Source organism: Chaetodon auriga, chromosome 2 (genome assembly GCF_051107435.1).
Source record: "Chaetodon auriga isolate fChaAug3 chromosome 2, fChaAug3.hap1, whole genome shotgun sequence".
NCBI classification, from domain to species: domain Eukaryota; kingdom Metazoa; phylum Chordata; class Actinopteri; order Chaetodontiformes; family Chaetodontidae; genus Chaetodon; species Chaetodon auriga.
In genome coordinates this window covers 25,207,600-25,228,764 of record NC_135075.1, presented here as the reverse complement: position 1 = coordinate 25,228,764, position 21,165 = coordinate 25,207,600, and the positions used below count along the sequence as shown (strand labels likewise).

Genomic DNA, 21,165 nt, shown 5'->3' with positions numbered 1-21,165 from the left:
AATGGAGCCATTATGAAGCATTTACGTGACAGAGACCTATGTTTGAAAGCCCAGAGGACATTTCTATACTGTAGATAGATAAAGACAGCAGTGTTCCAATGTTAGAGCTTTTGACACGTGTGCTCTACAGGAGTCAAATCACGTAAGAGAAACTGGAGGAGGATTTCTAAAAAGTGCAGGAGGGAGTGTGTCTCGCACACGCATGCACTTCAGTCCTGAAGTGCCCCATTAACTTAAATCAGGTCGACACCATTTTCGTACTTCATCGAGTTTGAAACAAAGAATATTGTATCCATCATTTTGTCTGAATCCTCTTCCTGAAACACTCCTGTGAACAGGGTTTTAAAGTATGTCACAAATGTACAAATTACTGGGCGGGCCTAATAAGGACCAACATTAAGGCGAAAGTGCCACTTTAGGGAGGCGTTACCTTGGGAGGCGTTTTGCTAGGAAGAGCACTAATGTCTATTTAACACCCTGATGCACCCTCAGGTGTCATCGGCTACGTGCCTAGTATGGCCCATCTGTCTGCCTGCTCCTTGTAGATTGCTTCCCCTCACGCGTAGGGGAAGTAAATGGTGATTAAGTGACCTTGGCACCGTCCCCTGTGGCCTTGAGATGAGACACTTCTCTCCCTGCCGGGGGTGAAGAGAGAGAAGTATTTGGGGGCTCTGCTCGCTTGGCAAAGTGTTCAATATACATCATCAGGAATAATAGAGTATAATGACGGCTTGGTATAGAGACTCTCCACTGACGACGAGCAGCGCTCACGTCTTGATGATGTACATCTTTAGCCACCCTCAGTGATAATACCCTCTGAGATTACTGTGAAGTGAGTCAGCACTGAAGAGCCGGGCAGTGACACACACACACACACACACACACCCGGGCAGACAAAGTGCACACACATGCAGAAACACGCAGACATCTACGCTTGTGCAAATTTTGCATGGGCAGGCAAACACAAGCGTGCATGTGCAACATGGACACACTAATTTCCCTGCGCCTCTCTGAGGAACTGCTATGTTAATGTGGCTGCAGTGAGACCAAAAAAGTTTCACACTGTGCTGTATATGTGGCTTTCACCTGCTCAGACAGTGTGCTAGGACAAAAAATAGCTCACAAAGTGGAATTCAGGGGTGTTGCTAATACTCTGCAAACCCTTCTGCTTCTTCCATTGCAATTACTTTATCCCTCTGAGAACTCTGAAAACACACTGTCAGTGTATTATGCAGGGTAGACATTGGCACTACTTATTAAAGGTGGAGTCAGTTTCTCCAGACCTCCTTCCCAGACAGTCTGGCCACAGCTGTAGTTGCCTGGTCTCGCTGCTGCTGAAAGTGTCCAGGCTGTTCTGGTGCAGTGCTCTGCGTTCCCAGTTCCATTAACAGGCCCAGTCTTCCTCTCTGGGGGTGTGCCATTTAAACATGTGCTTCAGGAACTTTGGAGTTCAGCTTCATTAGAAAGCCACAACCTCTGTCAGAAATGACTATTTTTCTCTTTGTCTCCTCCTCCTCCTTGTCACGCTCTTTATCGTCTTATTAACTCCCTCCTTCATACGCTCAGTCTCTCGGTAACAGCTGCTTTTTTTTTGATCATCTCACAGTTGATCCTTTTTCTTTGTTCCCAACAGAAAATCCAAGCATGATGAAAAACACACAGAATCAGAACAGTAAGTATTTCAACCACAGAACTGACTCTCAGATCTTTGACTGTGTGTTCATAATACTGCGTCTCATGATTCCTGCTGTATCGCTTGATCATCATATTTCCAGCAATGCTGCCTGCAATATAACAAGAAATGTGGCACCACTGTCTGTTCAGTCAGAAAGAGTGTGTAGAAATCTGGCACTGATCAGAGACGCAAATTCTTTGGGAGACCGTGGTTTCAACATTCAAAGTATTGACAAGTGGATGTTTCTCATTCTGTCCTGAATGCATTTTCCCAGACAGACTGCGTGAGTGATTCAGTCAGGATTAATCTTCGCCGATGTTCAGTAGCAGCGAGCAACAAGCCTCTTCCAATGACTAACCAAGCCTGTCACTTTTGGTTGAGTGTGAGATTATTGGTGTTTCATATGTGCGGTGGTGGCTCATTTGCGGCTTCTGAGATTATCATATGTAAAGATGAGGGATTGTCAGGAGAAGCCGCAGGGCTGTGACAACAACCTTTCCATCTCTCGCGTTTTTCTGCCGCTCCCTCTCTCTTTCTACTTCAATCTCTCTGTCTGTCTTTCCTCTCCTCCTCTCTGACTTTTCATACTCGCTTTCTGTCTCCCAATGCCGAGCTGTCTTCCCGTTTCATCCATTTCTGGTTGCGCTTTCCCTTTTTCATCACTTTATTTCCCTCTCCCTCGCTGATTCTGCCTCTCCGCCTTCCATCATATTTATATTTCCTACTTTTCCTCTTCAGCCGAGCTCACAATTCTGATGCACGTTAGCAGCCACTCGGGCCTTATGGTCAGTGCAGATTATGCTGTAGTGTAAAAAAATTCAATTCTGGCTAAACAGCTAGAGTGTAGAGACTTTTTAGATGGGCTGTGAAGAGGTCTAAGACTCACTAAGACGGAAATCAGAGGAAAGAAATCAGAGGGTGGCCCCATGGAAATAGCAATCAGAGTGTAGACACAGGAGTAAGAAAAACTGAATGAACCATAAAAAGAGACTCTTTAACAAGTAGATTAGTTTGTAGCCCTTAGCTTCATTTCCTCCAAGCTTGATAAATGGCTATAAAAAATAGTTGAATGTGGCAGCATGTCATGGTCAGTCCAAGCATGCAGTAATTAACGATTAGTGAAAGAACAAAATTCTGTAAAATTCATCATGTGCACTAAATTTGTAAATTGTAACCTCTGTAGCATGAAGCAAGAATCAATAGAGCACCTGTATGGTAATAGTTTCCTTTTCACAATGAGCTGCTGTTGATGAAGTGGAAAATGTATTTGAATGGTATAATTGCATAGTGTATAATCCCTTATGCATGTGTGTAACACCCATGTTTGTCCCAGCGTACAGTGTGAACAGATTCCCAAGCAGATGGCAAGCGGCGCTGTCTTTAAGATGAGCTGCCCCAGTCACATGAGATGTGAGCAGTCTTGTAGTCTAACACGAGCTTCACTCCTTCTCTCGCTTTTCCTGCTTCCTACTTTCAAAACATCTCATTATTTGCCTCTCGTCTTCCCCCACACTCAATTTCTCAGTCTCTCTTCCCTTTTTGCTCTTTGTTTTTCCCACCTCTCTCTTCCCCTCCCTTTCTCGGCTCTGCTAGTCGTATCTTAGGGATGCAAATCTGAATATGCAAATGCTGTGGTAAGCGCAGGAGCAGGTGTGTCACAGCAAGGACAGAATCAGGTCAGCATGGACGCGCAGACATGCCTCGCATGCAAGTCAAATTGGTGTACAACATGGCCCCAAGAGGTCACCACACACGTGCCCGATCGCTTAATGGCTGAATACCCAACTCCTCGCCTGGTGCAAGGGGAAAGGACCACCCTCATCAGTCAGTCAAGGCCGTAGCAGACGAGAAAACTACGCTTCCCGTGAGGGGTTATATTCATTTATCTTTGTCAGAACTCCACTCTCCCAGACAACTTGTCAAGCCGCACTGTATGGCGATGAGCAGAATTTAAAAGATGAGTGAAATTGAGGACAAAAATGTGACATGTTCTGTGGCACACAGCACTGTGCCTGTCAGCCCAGGCTGGTGAAAGTGTCAAAACTTTGGGGTTATTACCTTATTGCGGGCGATGCAGCATCATGGCTGAGACAGGGTTGTGCAATCGTAAAGCAAAAATCATTACAACTAACTTAGTCTCAAATGATGGGCTTGGCATTCAAAAACGGACTCAAACATAACAATAAGTATGTGCCAGCAGCTAAAATCAAGTAATCTGCATTTTTATTTTTTTTTGGCAGACATGCTACATCTGTCTTTTTCCACAGTGCCATGCAAAATTCTAATTTAAATCCTCTTTTAGAAGAGAGGTCAGATCAGAGACTGAAACCAGACTGGAAGGAGCACAAGCAGATGTGCCATAGCCACAGTCAGGAATATCAAATAGTTTTGTAAAGGCGGCTAACTCGACTTAAACCTTCTCTGGAGTCAAAGCAGTCGTGTCATCATGTGGAAAAAAAAAAAATAAAAAAATAAAGCGTTAGTTTTCAGCTGGCGTTTGAGGTCCAGCACAACTGAGGTAGAGTCATCCTTTATTAAAAAGAGCACGATGCAACAGAAATCAGTTCCAGTTCAAATTCAGGTTGGCAGAAATGCACTGAGGTCTGAGCCAAAATCTGAAGGCAAACAGATGGCTGGCTGACTTGCATCTATGATTGTGGACTGGAAGGGGACCTCAGATGATGATCTTATGGTTGGATGAGCCCATTACAGAATGAGATACTTATTGAGAAGATCCAGTTTTTATTGTCTAATGTTCTATGACTTAAACACAGCGGAGTACGCTCTGTTCAAATGTCAGATTATCAGATCGTTCTGTAGAATTATTAGGCGTCCATTAAGAGACCTTGATGGTTTAACTCAAAGAATCCTGAAAATCATATAATACAACTGTTAAAATCAACATTTCTCAGCATCCCAGATAGTATTCTCTCATCCAGACTCAAAGGACCTGACAGGACTGACCGCAAACAGATCAAACACTGAATGTAGCCACACCCCGATGCATTCAGGTTCACATTGTGTTTGTTGGCGTATCTGCAATCTTGGCACAATCTGAACTAACTGTTGGTTATGTCAGCAGAGCCACACCCTCAGTCCGAGACAACTTTCCCCCCGCAGCAGCTCCAGTTCCACAGTTCTCTCTGTGTGATGTCCGTGAGGGAGCTACAAAAAGCAATGGCTGCATAAAGCTGCTGTCTCTGCTGAGCTCTCCTCTGTAATCTGGAGTCCCCGCTGTGGGCCTTAGAACAAGTCCAAAACAGAAAAAGTCAAATAAAATAAGGGCTTCACTCCTCACTTCTCATTTTTTATCTGAGGGCTCTTCAAATATTTGACAAGAAAAAGTATCTTTGTGTTTGTCTGGACTGCACCAAAGGCCACGTCGGGACACGTTCGGGTGTTGGTGCATTGGTCCCATACTGTATATAGACTTCAATGAGTTTTTCCCCCCATTAAAGGGGCTTTGGGGGGAGTTTTACCTTTTCCAAATAGACGTCTAAAGATAGATTGTGTCATATTCAAGATTGTAAAGCTTCTTGAGGCAATTTGTGATATTGGTCAACATAACCAAACCTGACTTGACTGCATGTCATTAATTTGCACTTCAAAGAACAATGAGATTTTCTAAAAAATGAGTGTACTGAAAGAAAGAAGGGTTTTACTGGTATCATTATCATTTGCATGACTGTCATAAACTCACCACACCTCTAGTCCAAGAACAAATGTGACTTTAAGCAGCGTATATTACTGCAGAAGAACTTACCACACAGTGACAATATAACACATTCATGCATTTAGGTTAAATGCACTTGATAATTACTTGATAATAATAATAATACCTTCCAAATTAATGTTATTTTTTTGACCTCTTCAGCACTGGTTTTACCAAAATAGCATTTAGCTTATTCAGGAGTAAACATTGTGGTTTACTTTAAAACAGCCAATGAAAAGTACGAGGTAACATCGCTCTAAAACGCATTCATTGCATGTGATTAAAGTTAGGTTTATTGTCTCCCATTGGAGAAAATTATCTCAAATTAAGGGAACAGCTGCATCAAACCAGACATTACAATAAAAACACATTAAAATCATACCATGTTCAAAAGCTTGAAACATGCAAACCTTTGCCCTCGATAAAACCAAGCAAATTAGCCACAAAGTCATTCAGAACTTACAAATATTCTAAGGCATGCTTCTCATGCTTCGAAGGCATGTTTGCACATAAATTACAAGCAACAACACGTCTCACTTTTCACGCTTACAAGCAAACAAGCGATTGGTGCAGTTTTCTGAGATCTGAATCAGCTCTTCTGTCTGCTCCGGGAGTTGAATAAGATCACATAAAAGGGTCGTAAAAGTCCTAAAAAGTAGGATTAATGTCTTGGAAGTGTCAGAAATCTGATTTTTCTGATTGATGAACAGATTGATGACAGAGGAAGTGTGTCCCCCTCTGATCGACTCTTTCTCCGGTGTTTGTAGATGGAGCCTCCCGCATGGACGTGCTCGGACTAACGTGGATGGCGCTTGTCCTCACAGTGACCGTGGAACTGACGTGAAACCCCTCATCCGAGACACTCTCACTCGCACACATACACACACATACCTGCCCTTCTTACACAACATCCGCACACACTTTCCACAAATCCTGCAAGCCTTCTCCAGTCATCAAGAGGCCCTCCATGTGTCAGTCGATCAGGAAACAGTACCACCACAGGATGGCGCGCCACTGTTTTTGTAACAAAATAATAACCAAGATAATGATATCAAAAGAACAACGTGATGAACATGACAATAACCACCTCCTATATAGCCCTGCCCAGCTACACCTTTTTTTTGTTTCTTGTCCCACGTCTGCCTGTTGATCAATAAAATCAGTTGATTTGAAACGGAAAAGAAAAAAGCATTTGGATTTTTTTTTGATGAGTCAAAATGTCATTGGTGTTGACTGAAATGTGAAAAGTGGAACTGGCTTAGGCTGCGCCACCGTATCAACCACACCCGTCTGTTACATGTCCTGGGATGCACCTGATTAGCAACAAGCTGATAAACCACGGGGGAACAAACACAGATGCTCCAAGAGAACATTCTTTTTTTATTAATATACACGTATTCCTTCTTTCTGATGGCTCGGAATGTACAAGAGGATTTAAAAGCATTGAGAAACTAGAAAAAAAATCTCCTTTTTGAGTGTATTTTGTGTACATCATTGTAAATATTGAAAATAATTAAAGAGGTTATATGGGTTATGGTGAGGGATGGTTGCTGAGATAGCTGGAGTTTTACACTTCTCCACCTTCGTTTGTACTTCATTCAACACTGTTTTCAGAGATAATTCTTGGCTGAACGGACAGACGCATTAACAGCCTTTATGTTTCTCATTTGGGCTTTTTATATCTATATGGCAGGTCTCCAAGGACAGAGTAAAAAAATGATCTAACATATGTCTGCTGTTTTGGGGTTGTGGTGCATGTGACGTTTGAAGATTCTTTCTCCTTTTGGTGTGTTGCAATTGACAGCACTGCAACTCATTGTCACTGGCCTGTAATCAAGTTATTTACTTGTGACATACTATCTTAAGTGACCTACATTGTGTACAATACGTAACTCTTACCCAGACATTTACAGTACTAGTAGGATCATTTTAGCCGCCATTCCAGGGAGGTGCTCACCTGAGGCAGCGTGTGTAAACAGGGTTGTTGCATTTGTTTCATTTCACCTGTATTAAAATGGAGAGATGATAAAACTTGCAAGCCTTGGCTTTACTTGTAACACTGTGTTTGACATGTTCCATAGTATATGTGCATCTTCCAGGCGTCTTTGATGCTGGGTACAGGTCATTTTGCCCACTCCTGCATATCTAGATTGTTGCAGGAGTCCAATTTTATGATAATCTCACAGTATAAAGGAAATCTGAAGGACAGGCTGCGTAGGCCGAGAGAAAAAGACTCATTTTTATGTCTGCTCAATTACGTTCAAGCTCCGAAAATGACTTTGTTTCAGATTTCTGATTGTACTGACCCCAGCATGACATGAAGGAGATTCTGGCATCGCTGTTAACCATTTGCAGCTTGTACTCTCTCACACAGTGAAGAGTAGCTTAATGCAGAGTAATCCTGCATTTTTTGGACTTCACAAGAATTGTAATTTAAGCTATTCTAAGGACACAACATGTATTAAGGGATTAAGGTTTAAACCAGGTGGGAGGGAAGAGGAGACATTTTTAAAGCTTAGTCAAATAGAAAGGATAGACCTATCCGTTTGGGATATCAGCTCACCTTGCCAAAGTACAATCCATATTCCTGGATTCTGGAGATGAGAGCTGCATAGCACAAACATTTTTAACAGACAGTCATATGCGCTTTGAATTAATTCTTTTTTCCAGTGAGGGAAGCGAAGGGCATGAATCCTTGTCCACCCACTGTACAGCATTATAACTCTGCTATCATTTTAATTTTTATTCAAGAGGCACTTCTGTGCTTTTTTTTTTCCCTTTTTTTTTTTTTTTTTTGCTTTTTTCACTCATTTCACATTCGAGAGAGACAAAACAGGCTTGTCGCCATATCTGAACGCATTAGGGAATGTGCAAATTGTATTTATATAATCATCAAGCCAATAGAAGTACATCATGACTTTGTGTGTGTGTGCGTGCGTGTGCATATGTGTGTAATACAAATGTCCTCAGTTTAATAGTATGTACGAAGACTTCATGTAACTTTCGTAAAAATTAATAAAATTTATTCAAAGCTGTCTCAGACCAAAAAAAAAAAAAAAGTCTAACAGGCAATAAATAAGACCCTTTTCAATATGTGGTTTTACATTATTACATTTTCTGTTGCCCAGAAAGCAAGAATTTCCTATTTTAGCCCTGGATGTGAAGCATTTAATTGTTCCCTTCAGTGGTAATTGTCCTTAATTATAGGGACATCGATGTGAAAACAAGAGCAGGCTTTTGTGTGCACCTTTGTTTGCTGCAATGAGTCAATGCTGTTTAGGTTTATTTGTGAGAAAGCTGAATGACCCCTATGGATAAAATTTGTGTCACCTCAGTTTCTCTTTTATTTCCTTAACAAATTGATGACTCAAAAAATGTGATGGTCACAAAATATGAAGCTTTGCTTTTTGTGTCTACATCCCTCCTCTGCCTGCCATGCTTCACTAAACTGCATAGCTTTTACAGGAAACAGCAGCAAATGGCTGCTAAAAAAAAAAATGTCTTTGTGCCTGTTCTGTTCTTGTTCAGTCACATGTTGCACACCTGTCATGCACGATACAAGAAGAGGTGAAAGTGCCGCCATACGACAATGCACAGCGCTGACAATCATGTTTGTTTTTTTTCTCTCAGTAGCACTCTCAATAGTTCACCTGAGCTGGGAGCAATGGTGAGGATAAGAAGCTGCCTCTGTGGCCCATCTGTGAATTATTCAGCAGTCAACCATGCCTGCAGAATCCAGTTTCCTTTATGTCGTCTGCAGGCTCAGGTATCGGATGACCAAACAGTGCCCATGTCAGCTAGGACACACCCTCTATATGCCTCTCCAAGTGATGCACCTTAAAATGCTCCACAGAGTGCTATTAAAATAAACACTGTTCTGTTGTTGACTGCAGCCTCGCTCAAGTGTGTTATCAGCAGCACAAATGACAGCCTGACAGCGGCGACTGAGGGACATGGCTCCCATATGACAGGATGTATGTTTGCATCTCTGTACAGTGTATGGAAATGAATGACGCTGTCAGGTTTCTCTTTCCAGAGGGAATTCTTCAGACAGTTCTCTCTATTATATACAGTTCTATGTGTTTACAATATCAAGTGACTGCCTGCTATTTTGTTGTTCGACAGCAATCTTCAGCTTCTCTTTAGAGAGAGAGTAATTTAAGCATCTGCGCTGGCACAGAAAAGGACCTTTGATCTGCAGCATGGCTGTGCAAACAGATGTATCCTGGTTATTAAGTATTTGATAAATGTCACCTATCATCACTCTCCACCCCTTACTCAAACCATGTTTTCCTCCTGCAGCCCTAGCTGTGTGCTTGAGTTAAAGACTGTGATCTATCATAATATTTTTAAGCACATTTTCAGAAACTGGCATAATAAAGCATGACCTGAACCCCTCCTGTTCATGTAAACACAGATGCAACAACAACAGCATAGCTCAAACAAAGTTTAGTCAGAAAGTTTGACCAGAGTTCCTAGACAACATTTGGATAGTTACAGGAAAAGCTTGGGTGAGTCAGCAAATTCCATAACCAAATATTGATCTATGGTATTTACATATTCTGTGTATGGTTACTGAGTCTGTATCTGACTTGCCACAGATGGTGCATGACTGGTGCCCCGCCTCTACAGAACCAGGGATGCAAATAGTACCTCTACCAGTATCATCTTACACTTGATCCTTTAGACAAGAGGTGCGGTCATTAGATCACAGCAGCTCTTTTACAATGAAAACCAGACAGCATGCTACTGTCAGCTGAGACGCATTGACAATAACATTCAATAGGATCAGTCAACCAATCGTCGCCACCATCACCGCTACAGCTATGCCCATCGCAGAGCTTCTGGGAGTCCAGTTCGACATGCAGCTTCTGTTGAAACTGAGTATCTCCGTGGCTGCTGTGCTACTCGTTTCTTGGGCCTACAGGCTCTACAGTTCCAGGGATGCGAAGAAAATTCAGGTCTGCATCAAAGACAACAAAGAGCCAGAAAATGCAACCTGCCAAAACTGCAATACGACACTACGACATCAAGACTCCACAAAACATGACGCCAACGATGGGGACAAGCAACCCAGACCCTCACGCTCAGCCACTGAAGACCTGACGTCTGACACCTCCAAGGAAATACCAGCAGAAGCTCGTTTGACCCAAGCTGAAAAGAGTGAGGATGCATGTAGATTGCCATATAGTGACCAAGATATCAGCTTGAAAGGAGAGATACTCGCTCATCAGAAGCAGGCAAAGGCTGCCACCAGTAATATTTCATTTGGATCTGCTTTGAACCTTCCTCATCCAACAGAGAGAGGGATGGTCAGTACAACGGGGCGCCGCTCCCCTTGCTTTTTGCAGAAGCTGGAGGGCAGTGTGGGTGTGGGCAGGGAGTTAAGGCAGGACTTGGAGCGCCAGGGGGCCTACTCCAGCTTCCTCTCTAAGGCAGAGATCAAAGTGGAGGATGCTAACGTGGTGCTGGAAGGAACAGGAGATCAGATTGTGCGTGGAAAGATATATGATTATTATGTTGAGTCCTCTTCTCATTCTATTACAGACTCAAATACTACACTGGGTCAGTTTGAGAGGAACTCTGAGTTACAGCCAGCGGAGTTTGGAAGTCGTGGCAGCAGCCTGACAGAATCTCCTTCTTCTCTGAGTCCCATCATTATGCGTGATCTGGTTTTACCACAAAACACCGCTGCGGATCCCACCTCACTGGGAAGCCTCAAGCCGAGGGACCCTGCAAGGCCTGTACTCCTACGCAAGGAGAGCTATCTGTCTGCAGCTGAGCAGTCTGAGCTTTCCATCCCCTTTCTGACATCAAGAGCCTCTACTCGAATGACTCACTTGCTGGCCTCAACCACCGATGAGCCTGTCTGTGTTCACCCTATGATCTTGAGCTCAACAGACAACAAAGATCGTAATGTGAGGGAAGGGACAGATCTAGAGAGTGTAGCAGGGGCTCCATTTTTTCACCTTCCGACAAAAACTCTTGACAGCACCGATTTGGAAAGCTTGAATAGTAAACTTGATCTGGGTAACTGTTTGGAGATGCTGTACCTGGCCAAGAAACATGGCCAGACCTCTCTGCAGCAAGCAGCCCTAGGAGTCATGTCAGACAACTACCTCCAGGTGCTCAGGGACCCCAACCTTTTTGGGCGGCTAATGGCTGGTGAGCGGGATCAAATCCAGAAACAGAGAATAAGAGGGAGAAGGTTTGTCATGGTGGCAGATATGGACCCTCAAGACTGGGTGAGGAACACTGGAGGGGAGACAGCAGAGACAGAGCAGAGGAGGACATCCAGTGCAGTGTACTATTATGATGACTACAAAGACGTCTGGCATACACTCTGCCTGATCCCACAGGAGGTCATCTCTAAAGCCTGTGCCATGTGCACAATGGATAACTACTTATTTGTGGCAGTGGGCTGCCAAGGCACAGACAGAGAAATGACACCCTCAAAGCGAGTGTTTTGCTACAATCCTTTGACATCCATTTGGAAGGAGATCAGTCCTATGAATGAAGCCAGGCCCCGCTGCAAACTGGCTGCTCTGGAGGGCTACATCTACGCCATCGGAGGGGAGTGCCTTTCGTCAGTGGAGCGCTATGACCCGCGACTGGACAGATGGACATTTGTGGCTCCACTGCCTAATGATACATTTGCAGTGGCACATCAAGTCGCAGTGTGCAATGGAGAGCTTTTCGTTTCAGGGGGAACTCTTAGATGCATCCTACTGCGTTACAGCCCCAAAACCAACACCTGGAGGCCAAGTCTGTTGGTAGGCAGCAAAGACAGAACTGCAGATATGGTAGCTGTGGGGAGATTTTTGTATCGGTTTGATGTTAACCCAGTGCTAGGCATCAGTGTGTACCGCTACCATACGGTGGCTCGGCTGTGGTACGAGTGCAGCTCCAAACGGCTTCTGCGCTGCCCTGCCTTCCAGTGTGTCACGACGCATGACACAATCTATTGTGTCAGTCGCCAGTTCACCATGAGGTTTGAGGCTGATGAGATCTCTCCTGCTTTCACAGATGAGAATTTGAGTGTTCTCTCTGCAGCCAAGGGCATACTTTTCCCCTTTGTCCTTTCGCTTCCTGATAAGAAGCCTCGGCAGACCAGTGTGTAACGCGGACTCAGTTTTCCATTGATGATAAGATTAGGTGGTGATGGAGTATCGCTACAAGAGCATGCTTTACATCAAGTTTTTGGTTGACTGAGTGGGTTTTGCTTTCAGCCCAACCCCCAAATGCTATTGGAAATTGTAAGATTTGTGTTGTCACCTTTTCACAAAGCTGCTGTATCTTTTAGCACTTTATTTCTTTGGATTGGGTATTACACAAAGAAATGTGTGTTTCTCTTGTCTCGATCCCCAGCAGTAGATTTAACGTATTAGACTCTTAATGGTAGTCAAACTACTGTTTGCTTAGATTTACACAGGATGTGCTGCCATGTAAATTGTTCTCTTCTTTGATTTGCCACCCCTTCCTGCCATTAAGTTAGTTTTATATCATTCCAGATGCTTAACCTCTTTAGCTGTAAAGATAATTCATAAATAAGCCTCAGAGTAAATGAGTTCATTCAGCTCTAACGTATTGCAGAGATTGGACAATATAGTGATAATGTATCACTGCTCCAGTGTGTAGGGCACCAATATAACTTACAGAGTGGCCTGGATACAATGCAATTATCCACAGTTGCTCTTTAAATATGACAGGACGTAAATGGGTTTGTCATACAATATAAATAGTTGATCTAAAAGAATTTGTCTTTACTCTTCCAACACTCCAACTTGCAGTTGTTTTTATAATTCTAGTCACTCTCCTTTGGTGGCTATTTGTTTTAATCTTGACTGAGCAGATTCTTTGTTCATTGTACCTACTAAATCTCTTTGTTTTGTTATCTATTGTTCCATAAACATCAAAGAAATATATGAACTTGTCATTCGCTGCATATTAATCTAGAATTAATGGCATTAAGCCAAAAGTCTATCCCAGTATTTGTTCACTGGTAACCAGTAATAGAATAACACAGGAACAATGTAAACACCCATGGTTTATTTTTTAAGTGTTGTGCAATTAAACTAACAATGGAAATATGCATAAGAATGATACAAATATTAAATCCCTCATTGTTTGCTCATTTACAATAAAGTCTTTCACAATACAGACTTTCATGCTGAGGACTTCAAAGACTCACTGATAGCTTTCACAGAGTGACGTGCTGCTATAGCACCATCATGTGGCTCTCAAGGCAAACACAGTGCTTTGGGTAAGACATGTCAAGCTCCAGACTTCCCACAACACAGGGATGTCATGTGACACACAGGCATCAGCAGCACAGCAGAGTGACTAACCGGCGAACACTGGGTGAAGCACAGGGCTTCAGCTGCACTGGAAGGCAGCAGGCAGGCGGGAAAAAGGGAGGCAGTCGCAGATGGTTGACCATCAAACATAAGCATCTTTGATTCTTCCTAATTAAACACTTTGAATCCCTGTAACTAAACACCTAATGGAATGGGAGTTAGACACGTCCCTTCAGATGTTGCCTTGGATGACTCACGGCTTCCAGTTTGCCTCAATGCCCAGGTTAGTTCAGGCATCGACGCTTTTCCTCTCCTTCTTTTCTGTTATCTAGGGTAATGCTAACAGCCCATTCCATGAGTTGCAGATATTAACTGTACAGAGGGGTGAAGAATTTGCATACAATTATCCTCTGGAAAGGCGGACATGATTTATAGCCCCCTCCTTTCTCCATCTTGCACACAGACAGACACATATTCATATATATAAACACTGAAGCGACTCACCATAACACAGCAAACCTACATTAGTCCTCACAGCCACGTAATGAGAATCATGTTTAATTTTTTAAGTTGCTTTTGATTTCCCAAACGGTCTGCTTTGTTAAATTTTTTCATGGAGCCGACTTTTAAAACAAGAGGAACGACAAAGCAGCAACACTTGCATCTGAGCTTCTAAATTAACAACCGGCATGTGAAGAGCCACAGTGTTGTCTTTAAGCCTGTTGTGATTGTGGACTCAGACTGAGACAAGGATCTGGGATTTGTAGTAGCGAGCGCCGTCTCAGATCGAGGTCCTTGTTGTTGTGATTGGCTGCATGGAGGTGGCTGGAGAGCATGTGTGAAGCTCTGGCACAGCGGCTCTGGCAGAAGGTACTAAGTGGGTGCCTCTGGTATGCTGACCTGTACACAGTCAGTGACGGGAGGTGTGACTGCTGCTTTTCCAAACAGTGCTTTGTGGACTGCAGCGGGCCAAAGTTGGTTGGAAGGGCTGTGAAAGAACACAGAAGAGAAAGTTAACTGCCATGTTACTGCAGCCATTAATTACACTGGTGACTGATTTGGAACAATAAAAGGCATCTGGGACCACCCAGATTTAATTGTTCATGAGCACAACTGCTGATGTGTTTTGTCTGTACAAAATTTAATCCTCTGATGTTTGCGCTACACTCATAGCACTACTGCCTGCATTGTTTAATGTATCATTTCCCATGTATAATCTGTACCTTCAGGCAGTGGTGGCATGGCACTTTGAACAGTATTCTTACCATGAATTGGCTGGTCAGATCTCTCAAACTGCCATGTCAAGCTGTTCGGATGCCAGGGTCGCAGGGTGGGCAAAGCATTCGTGTGCTTCTGCCCGTAGCTCTCTTTATACTCCGTGACCAAGTAATGAGAGGACGGTGGGCCATGGTGGGCAAAAAGTAGTTTGGATGGAAGCCCCTGGAAGACAACACACATAGCCTGTATGCATTGGCCTTCACTGGATTAAGATATAGAGGGCATGACCTATTCTTTTACAATAATCTTCAAAAGGCTCACTATGTGACAGCAGCAAATTGCTCTAACTAGCCTTTAAGAGCCCAGTAAGACTGATTATTTTACACATTTTTCTTGACTGCTGAGTCTGACCAGAAACTTGCTTTCATAAAGAGTTTTATCACAAGCCTTTATCTTGGCCATCAATATTATGCAGAAGTGGCCACAATCTTGAGAAGAAAGCCCTGACTTGCAAGGCTGTGACAGGCATTCAATTGGTGCTAATGCCATGAATGAGCAGTTAAAGGCTGACCTCAGCTCTCAGCAGGGCAGATCTTCTCTCAAAGACGTCTGGCTTGAAGTCCCAGTGGGGCCGGTAGTCTACACGATTGGTGCTGTTGGCCGTCTTTGGCTCCCGAGTGAACTGTGTCGGGCAGAATAAACAGACATCGCAAAGAGGAGTGAGGAGGGGGGAGATATACGGGGACTTGAGCAATGAGCCCAGCGCAAGGATCAGCAAAGCTCACACTTCACTATCGATCCCCACTGTTGTACAGTATTTCTTAAGTCATTTCTCCTCTTGGATCCTGAAGCAGCAGCCCGTGGCCGAACCTCACGTCAATGCAATTAGTCTCCAGCTCTAGCCTCTCCCACCAGGAGGCTGTGCTGATGTAGCTGAACTGAGGCTGCCTAATCACTTTGCTATAGATTTTGACTACCAACTGAGGTGCTACAAAACCCTTGGCAGGCAGCCACTGGTGTGGCATTATGTTTTGGATCTGCAGCATGAAAAGACATAGGTAGCCTGTGTTCTCACATTCAATTTAAGTGCTTAAATCAGAACGCCTTATTTTGATACCAGCATGAAAGTGAAAGAGGCAATAAGCAGACAAAATGCCTACCTGGAGTCTTTCTTCTGCCCAGTTGCCTAACAGCACTTTGCTTGAATACTTCTGCTCTATTCTCCAGCCGGTCTGGGCCCACTTATCCTGCGTCGTCCCTGTTTGGTTCATGCCTAACCAGGGGAATCTGAGCCCGTGTTAGAATATGGTTAGCTAGTCAAACAGATAGCATGTGGGTGGTTTCACCTGGCTCCATAATGGCATAGGCAGTGGAGGGGAAATAGAAGAGCTCTGTTGCTATGGATACAGCAAACACTGAAAGGGGAGGCAAGCAGAGTATCCTGGAAGCAAATGAGAGATGTCTTGCATCTGTGTTAAAAAAGGAATATCCCTTAAGGCTAGGGCATGACATTTACCTTTTTGCAGTATACTCTATATTGTATTAAAGGAGTGGTGCCAGAAATTGTTTCCAGACGTTGTGTCTTCAGGCTACTTTTCATTTTTGGAATAAAACAGGTTTTGTTTATAGATTTGTGTGTGTGTGTGGGGGGGGGGGGGGGGGGGGTTGCCCTCTGTGAACGCTATATTTTTAATGAGGAAGAAAGCTCTACCACAGGAGGCCACTTTTGTTTATTAAAATGTAAAACAAGATGGAAAGTGGAATACAGGATATTGTGTGATCTTTAGAGCGTTTTCATATAGTCAACCACACTGTCCACCACCTGCACTGCAGAGGGAAAGGTGAGCCAGCTGTGGTTAAAAAAGTTAATCATGCCATGAAATCCTTCCATTACATGTTGCCAGGTGACATCCTTCTCCAAGTCCAGCAGCCGCTTTCTGTAAAGAATCCCATCATCCCTCAGGACATCGTACTCACAGGTGAGAATGAAGGTGGGCGGGGTTTTCTGAATGACAGCATCGTCTGCCAGTAGAGGTGACACCTCAGGTTCTAAACCAGCTTTGATTGCGTGGTACACCTCTCCATCGTATTCTGGGGCTGGGTGCTCACAGACACCCCGTGTGAGGCACTCAGGAGGTAGATTGGAAGGGGAGAGCCACTTCTTATAATGTGGCCTGAGCTCAGTGGGGACATGGTTGCCATCCAACACATCTTGGCACACAGACATGTCCCCATTGAGGTACTGTAGGAAGTAGAACGCCATCCGGCCACGAAACAATATGGGCACAGCGTGATTTTGCTGGTATGAGGGTAGGTTGAAATCTGCCATCTGCAGGGCTGGGTAGATGAGGACCTGAGCGCAGGGGGACAGCAGATGTCCGTCCTCTCTCCTCGCCAGCCTTTGGCACAGTGCTGCTGCCAGGTTAGCCCCAGTGCTGTCTCCTCCGACTGCTACTCTGCGAGAGTCCACGCTGAACTCTGCCTCAGCCACAGACAGGAAGTGACACGTCGCTGTCTCGCAATCATCCAGCTGGGCAGGGTACCTGTGCTCGGGGGCTAATCGGTACCTAAGAGGGGTGAGAGGGAAGACGGAGGGACAGTATGTTGGATTCTGGCTCTGTGGTAGACAGAATACGATTTTTTCTTACATGCATTGTGGAAAAAAGTTTAAGTACCCAACAGAAACCACAGTGGTGTCCGACTCCTTGGCGATGTGCCGACAGACTTCATCAACAGAATCTGTTCGGGATTAGCAAGACATCACAGTTAGTGAAGATATGATACTAAGAAGCAGCTGAGCTCTGCAGACATAACATGCCAATTTTTGTGTCTCTCTCTCTCTTTCTGCCTACACTCTTCTCCTTTCGTGTATTAAGACAGTGTTTAATACATTTATTCAATTCAAGAAACATGAATTTATGTACAAAGATGGAAAGTACGATATGTAAGTTGAAGTATTTCTATACTTTGGGATTTTCCACTCTCTCAGAGGAAAATATTCTGTTTCTTACTTGTTGGTTGTTAGTTACAGGTTAATTTGCACTGTGAGCATTATGACAGGAAGGGATCTTGCCATTAGCCGCAAATTGATTGATAGGTCCTTTAAAAGATGACCAAATACGAATGAAAGGAAACAAAGTCATCATTTTTTTCTGATGCTATTAAAGTTTTGTTTGCATCACTCCAACTCAACTGTGTATTTGAAAATACATATCTCTTATTTATATACTCTTACTTAATGTAGTTTTGAATGCATTTTTCACATAACTGAGTATGTTATGCAACATATCATTTCTACTATTACTTAAGTAAATTATCTGGACTTTGTGTACCTAAACAGCCCGACACCCATCCTCCTCCATGGAAATAAACAAGTCCTCTTCTCAAGCCGTCGCACACAGCGGTGGGTTCATAGACTCGCACTGGCACCTCAGAGAACTCCAAGTCCTTCACTCGCAGGCCCGCAGGAACTGGATTTAAGCGAGTCAGAAAACAGGCCACAAACCATCGGATGAAGCTGACCTGATGACAGATACCCAGACGATGCAGGATCCGGCCCTTGTAGGAGAGGAACCACAGATGCACCACAGGTGGGAGAGAATGGTAAAAAAAAAAAAAAAAAAAAAAACACAACAAAAAAATGTTCTTGATGGGTAAAGTCAAAGTGAAAGTTATTCTGTCTGAGAAACCATATTTACTATGACAACATCAAAGAAGGGGAACACATGACCTTGGGGTTTTTTTGCACCTTTGTTAGACTTGATTTCTTATCTAAAGTTTCTCTGATCTAAGCTTTATCAGTTACTGGAGGACAAAGAAAGGACAGCCATCTTTGACAAGGGCCTGAAAGAATAGAGGGTTTTTTTTAATCTTGCACAAGCAGAAGCTCTTTACAGGAGAGCATCTAGTTAATCTAATAATCTTTAAAAACGTTAATTATAATACAATACAAAAACATGCAGAAAACATAAATGATAAGCACAAACATAGATACTCACCACAATTGCTATGCCAACAAACAAGCCATGAACCATGTGCAGTTTCCCACCATTTGCAACCCCACGAGGAATGTCTGAATTCATCAGCTCAGAGTACACAAGTCCAATTACCAGGAGGAGGAAGGCTGCAACAAGCGCGGCGAAGCCAATTATTAAAATTGCCGAGCCGATGTCCATGGTGTTGGTAGTCTGCTCTGCTAAAGGTAAGTCATTAGGAGTAGATGCTTTATCTACCTGCTTCCAGCCTCCTGCCACCCCTCCCACAGCCACGTGTAATGTATTCTGACCTTGGTTTTACTTAATGGCATGTTTGGCTGCCTGTTGGCCAGGAAAAAAAAAATAAAAATCTATTCTTCAGCATATTTTATGGCTTTGTAGTGAAAGTAATTACATGTTTCCCAAAGAAACCAAGTTGTTCCACTACTGCAGAATATTGTTTGTGTTAATAGAGCAGTTTTTAAATTACTCTCACATTTCCACGGTACCTATTATGTTGCCTTCCAATCCCGAGGAATATTTTCACAGATATCTGAAGATTGTTGTGTATTTTTCCTGCTTTCTTTCGTGGCCCTGCTTTTGAGGAAAGCTCTGCTGCTTACGGCACAGCCTGGCATTGCCATTGTCTGGTGTCTCAGGGAAGAAAACGTTCAGAGATGCTCCCCAGTGAAGGCTGACTGAGAAACACCCCTATCTGAACTTTCAGTGCTGATCTGTAGATGGCAGTGATAGCATGAGTATAAATAAACAGTGCCTTCTGAAATATACACTATTTACATTTTTGCATTCTGCGTGCAGCCTGAACCCACTTGCCCCCCCGCTGTAATGCACACCTTTAGGTTTTTTTCTTGTTTTTTCCAAATTCACTGACTTCAATTCAGTTTCACTTCAGCTGAGAATACTTTGGTACAAGCTCCCAATACAACTTGACTTTGGGTTCACATTTTGTAAATCTCAGAAATTCCCAAAATGAAGACAGCATCTGGAGTCTTGTTGTCTTGGAGTTTCTAGCAGCCCCCGAGAGCCTCTCTGCCTTCCCTAAGTAGCTGAGCCCAGCACAAAGCAACCATTGTGAGGCTGCTCTTTAAACCCATCCCAGTTGCTGAAAAAGCCCTGCATTCAGTGATACCCAGTAAAAATCACAGTGCCAGGGCCAAAAATCACAGACTGGGATCTTGTCTGAGGCCCATGAATTCATAGGATTTGTTTAAGAGGTATTCATGCAGTTTTCTTGCTTCTGAGACTGGGCTGACCTATTTCCCAAATTGCACTGTCACACACAGAAAGATAGTCTGCTTCAAAAAATACTGTTAGCACAACAAATTGGGTTCAAACAACTGATGTGGTTCTGCACATAGGAGACCACTACAAAAATAGGACAGGCCATGAAATGAAAAAACACCTTCACTCAGTGGGACATAAACGCTGCCGTGCTTATAAAACTGAAAACAATATTTGCTCCAATTTATTATGTGAGCTGTTTGTACAAGCAGTCACCCAGACTTGACTTCACATGTCTTGTGAGTCTGCAAATGTGTCTGCAGGTGTGTCAGCGTCACAGTGTTGTTGCTGGAGAAAGCAGAGAGCAGCAACTGGCTCAAGAGCACATCAGCATCAGAGGATATGCTTGTCTTTATGAAATGTGAACCCATTTTGTCCAATATAAAGGTAATCGCGTCAATTATTCTCCAGTTCTTTCATGGGTTTGTATTTGCATTTGTGCTTAAGTGCAAATTCAAGTTACTTGTACTTACTGTACTGTACTGTACTCGTAGTACATACTTTCACTCAATTAGGCTTTGAATACAGAACTTAAACTTGTGGAGAATTTTCAAAGTGTGGCATTAGTACTTTTACTTCAGTAAAGGATCTGAATACTGCCCATTTAGGAGGTTAGTGTTATGGTAACAATTGCCAGGTTTCTCAGTCGTGTGTTTGGTTAGTGCTTTGCTGTTTATTTATGTGATTGCTTATTTGTTCCATTTAATTAATTGTGAGGGGGCTGGAGTCAGGATTAGCTGATGAGGGCTGTCAGTCATGTTGACCAAACTCACCCTATCTAGTTTGATTTGCACTGACTGCCAGTGAAACCTGTGGTTGCAACATCGTAGCATAAGTTCAAGTCAGTTAAATTGTAATGGAGTTAAACTTTCCCAAACAAGAATGGGCTCCCACCTGGGTCGCAGTGGGGCGACCACTGGGGGGCCCCGGACCACAGATTGAGAAGCACCGCTGTAGGCACATGAAGGGGGTGGGGAAGAGGCAAGT

At 43.5% G+C, this 21,165-nt stretch overlaps 4 protein-coding genes across 5 annotated transcripts in view; 2 read left to right on the top strand and 2 right to left on the bottom strand.

Moving 5' to 3' along the window:
- Positions 1 to 8,362, top strand: part of igsf21a (immunoglobin superfamily, member 21a) — a 171,744-nt gene extending 163,382 nt beyond the window's left edge. For both annotated transcript variants that reach the window (XM_076743097.1, XM_076743087.1), the window contains exons 9-10: positions 1,634 to 1,672; positions 6,155 to 8,362. In XM_076743097.1, coding sequence (XP_076599212.1) covers positions 1,634 to 1,672; positions 6,155 to 6,231 — 116 coding nt within the window. In that variant the 3' untranslated portion in view covers positions 6,232 to 8,362. The remainder of the gene's footprint in view (positions 1 to 1,633; positions 1,673 to 6,154) is intronic.
- Positions 8,363 to 8,460: 98 nt separating this feature from the next.
- On the top strand, positions 8,461 to 12,639 carry klhdc7a (kelch domain containing 7A). Its single transcript, XM_076743075.1, has one exon. It carries the CDS (start codon positions 10,214 to 10,216, stop codon positions 12,506 to 12,508), a length of 2,295 nt encoding a protein of 764 aa, XP_076599190.1. The 5' UTR covers positions 8,461 to 10,213; the 3' UTR covers positions 12,509 to 12,639.
- A 777-nt stretch (positions 12,640 to 13,416) lies between these two features.
- Positions 13,417 to 16,270, bottom strand: cfap107 (cilia and flagella associated protein 107). Its single transcript, XM_076749330.1, has 4 exons — positions 16,063 to 16,270; positions 15,474 to 15,584; positions 14,950 to 15,124; positions 13,417 to 14,672 (listed from the first exon to the last, which is right to left on the bottom strand). The coding sequence occupies exons 1-4, from the start codon at positions 16,171 to 16,173 to the stop codon at positions 14,398 to 14,400; spliced, it is 672 nt and encodes a 223-aa protein (XP_076605445.1). The 5' UTR covers positions 16,174 to 16,270; the 3' UTR covers positions 13,417 to 14,397.
- Positions 16,271 to 16,685: 415 nt separating this feature from the next.
- aadacl4 (arylacetamide deacetylase-like 4) lies at positions 16,686 to 19,077 on the bottom strand. The gene is made up of 4 exons (XM_076755208.1): positions 18,901 to 19,077; positions 18,235 to 18,460; positions 17,578 to 17,641; positions 16,686 to 17,469 (listed from the first exon to the last, which is right to left on the bottom strand). The coding sequence occupies exons 1-4, from the start codon at positions 19,075 to 19,077 to the stop codon at positions 16,686 to 16,688; spliced, it is 1,251 nt and encodes a 416-aa protein (XP_076611323.1).
- Between the last annotated feature and the right edge of the window lie 2,088 nt (positions 19,078 to 21,165).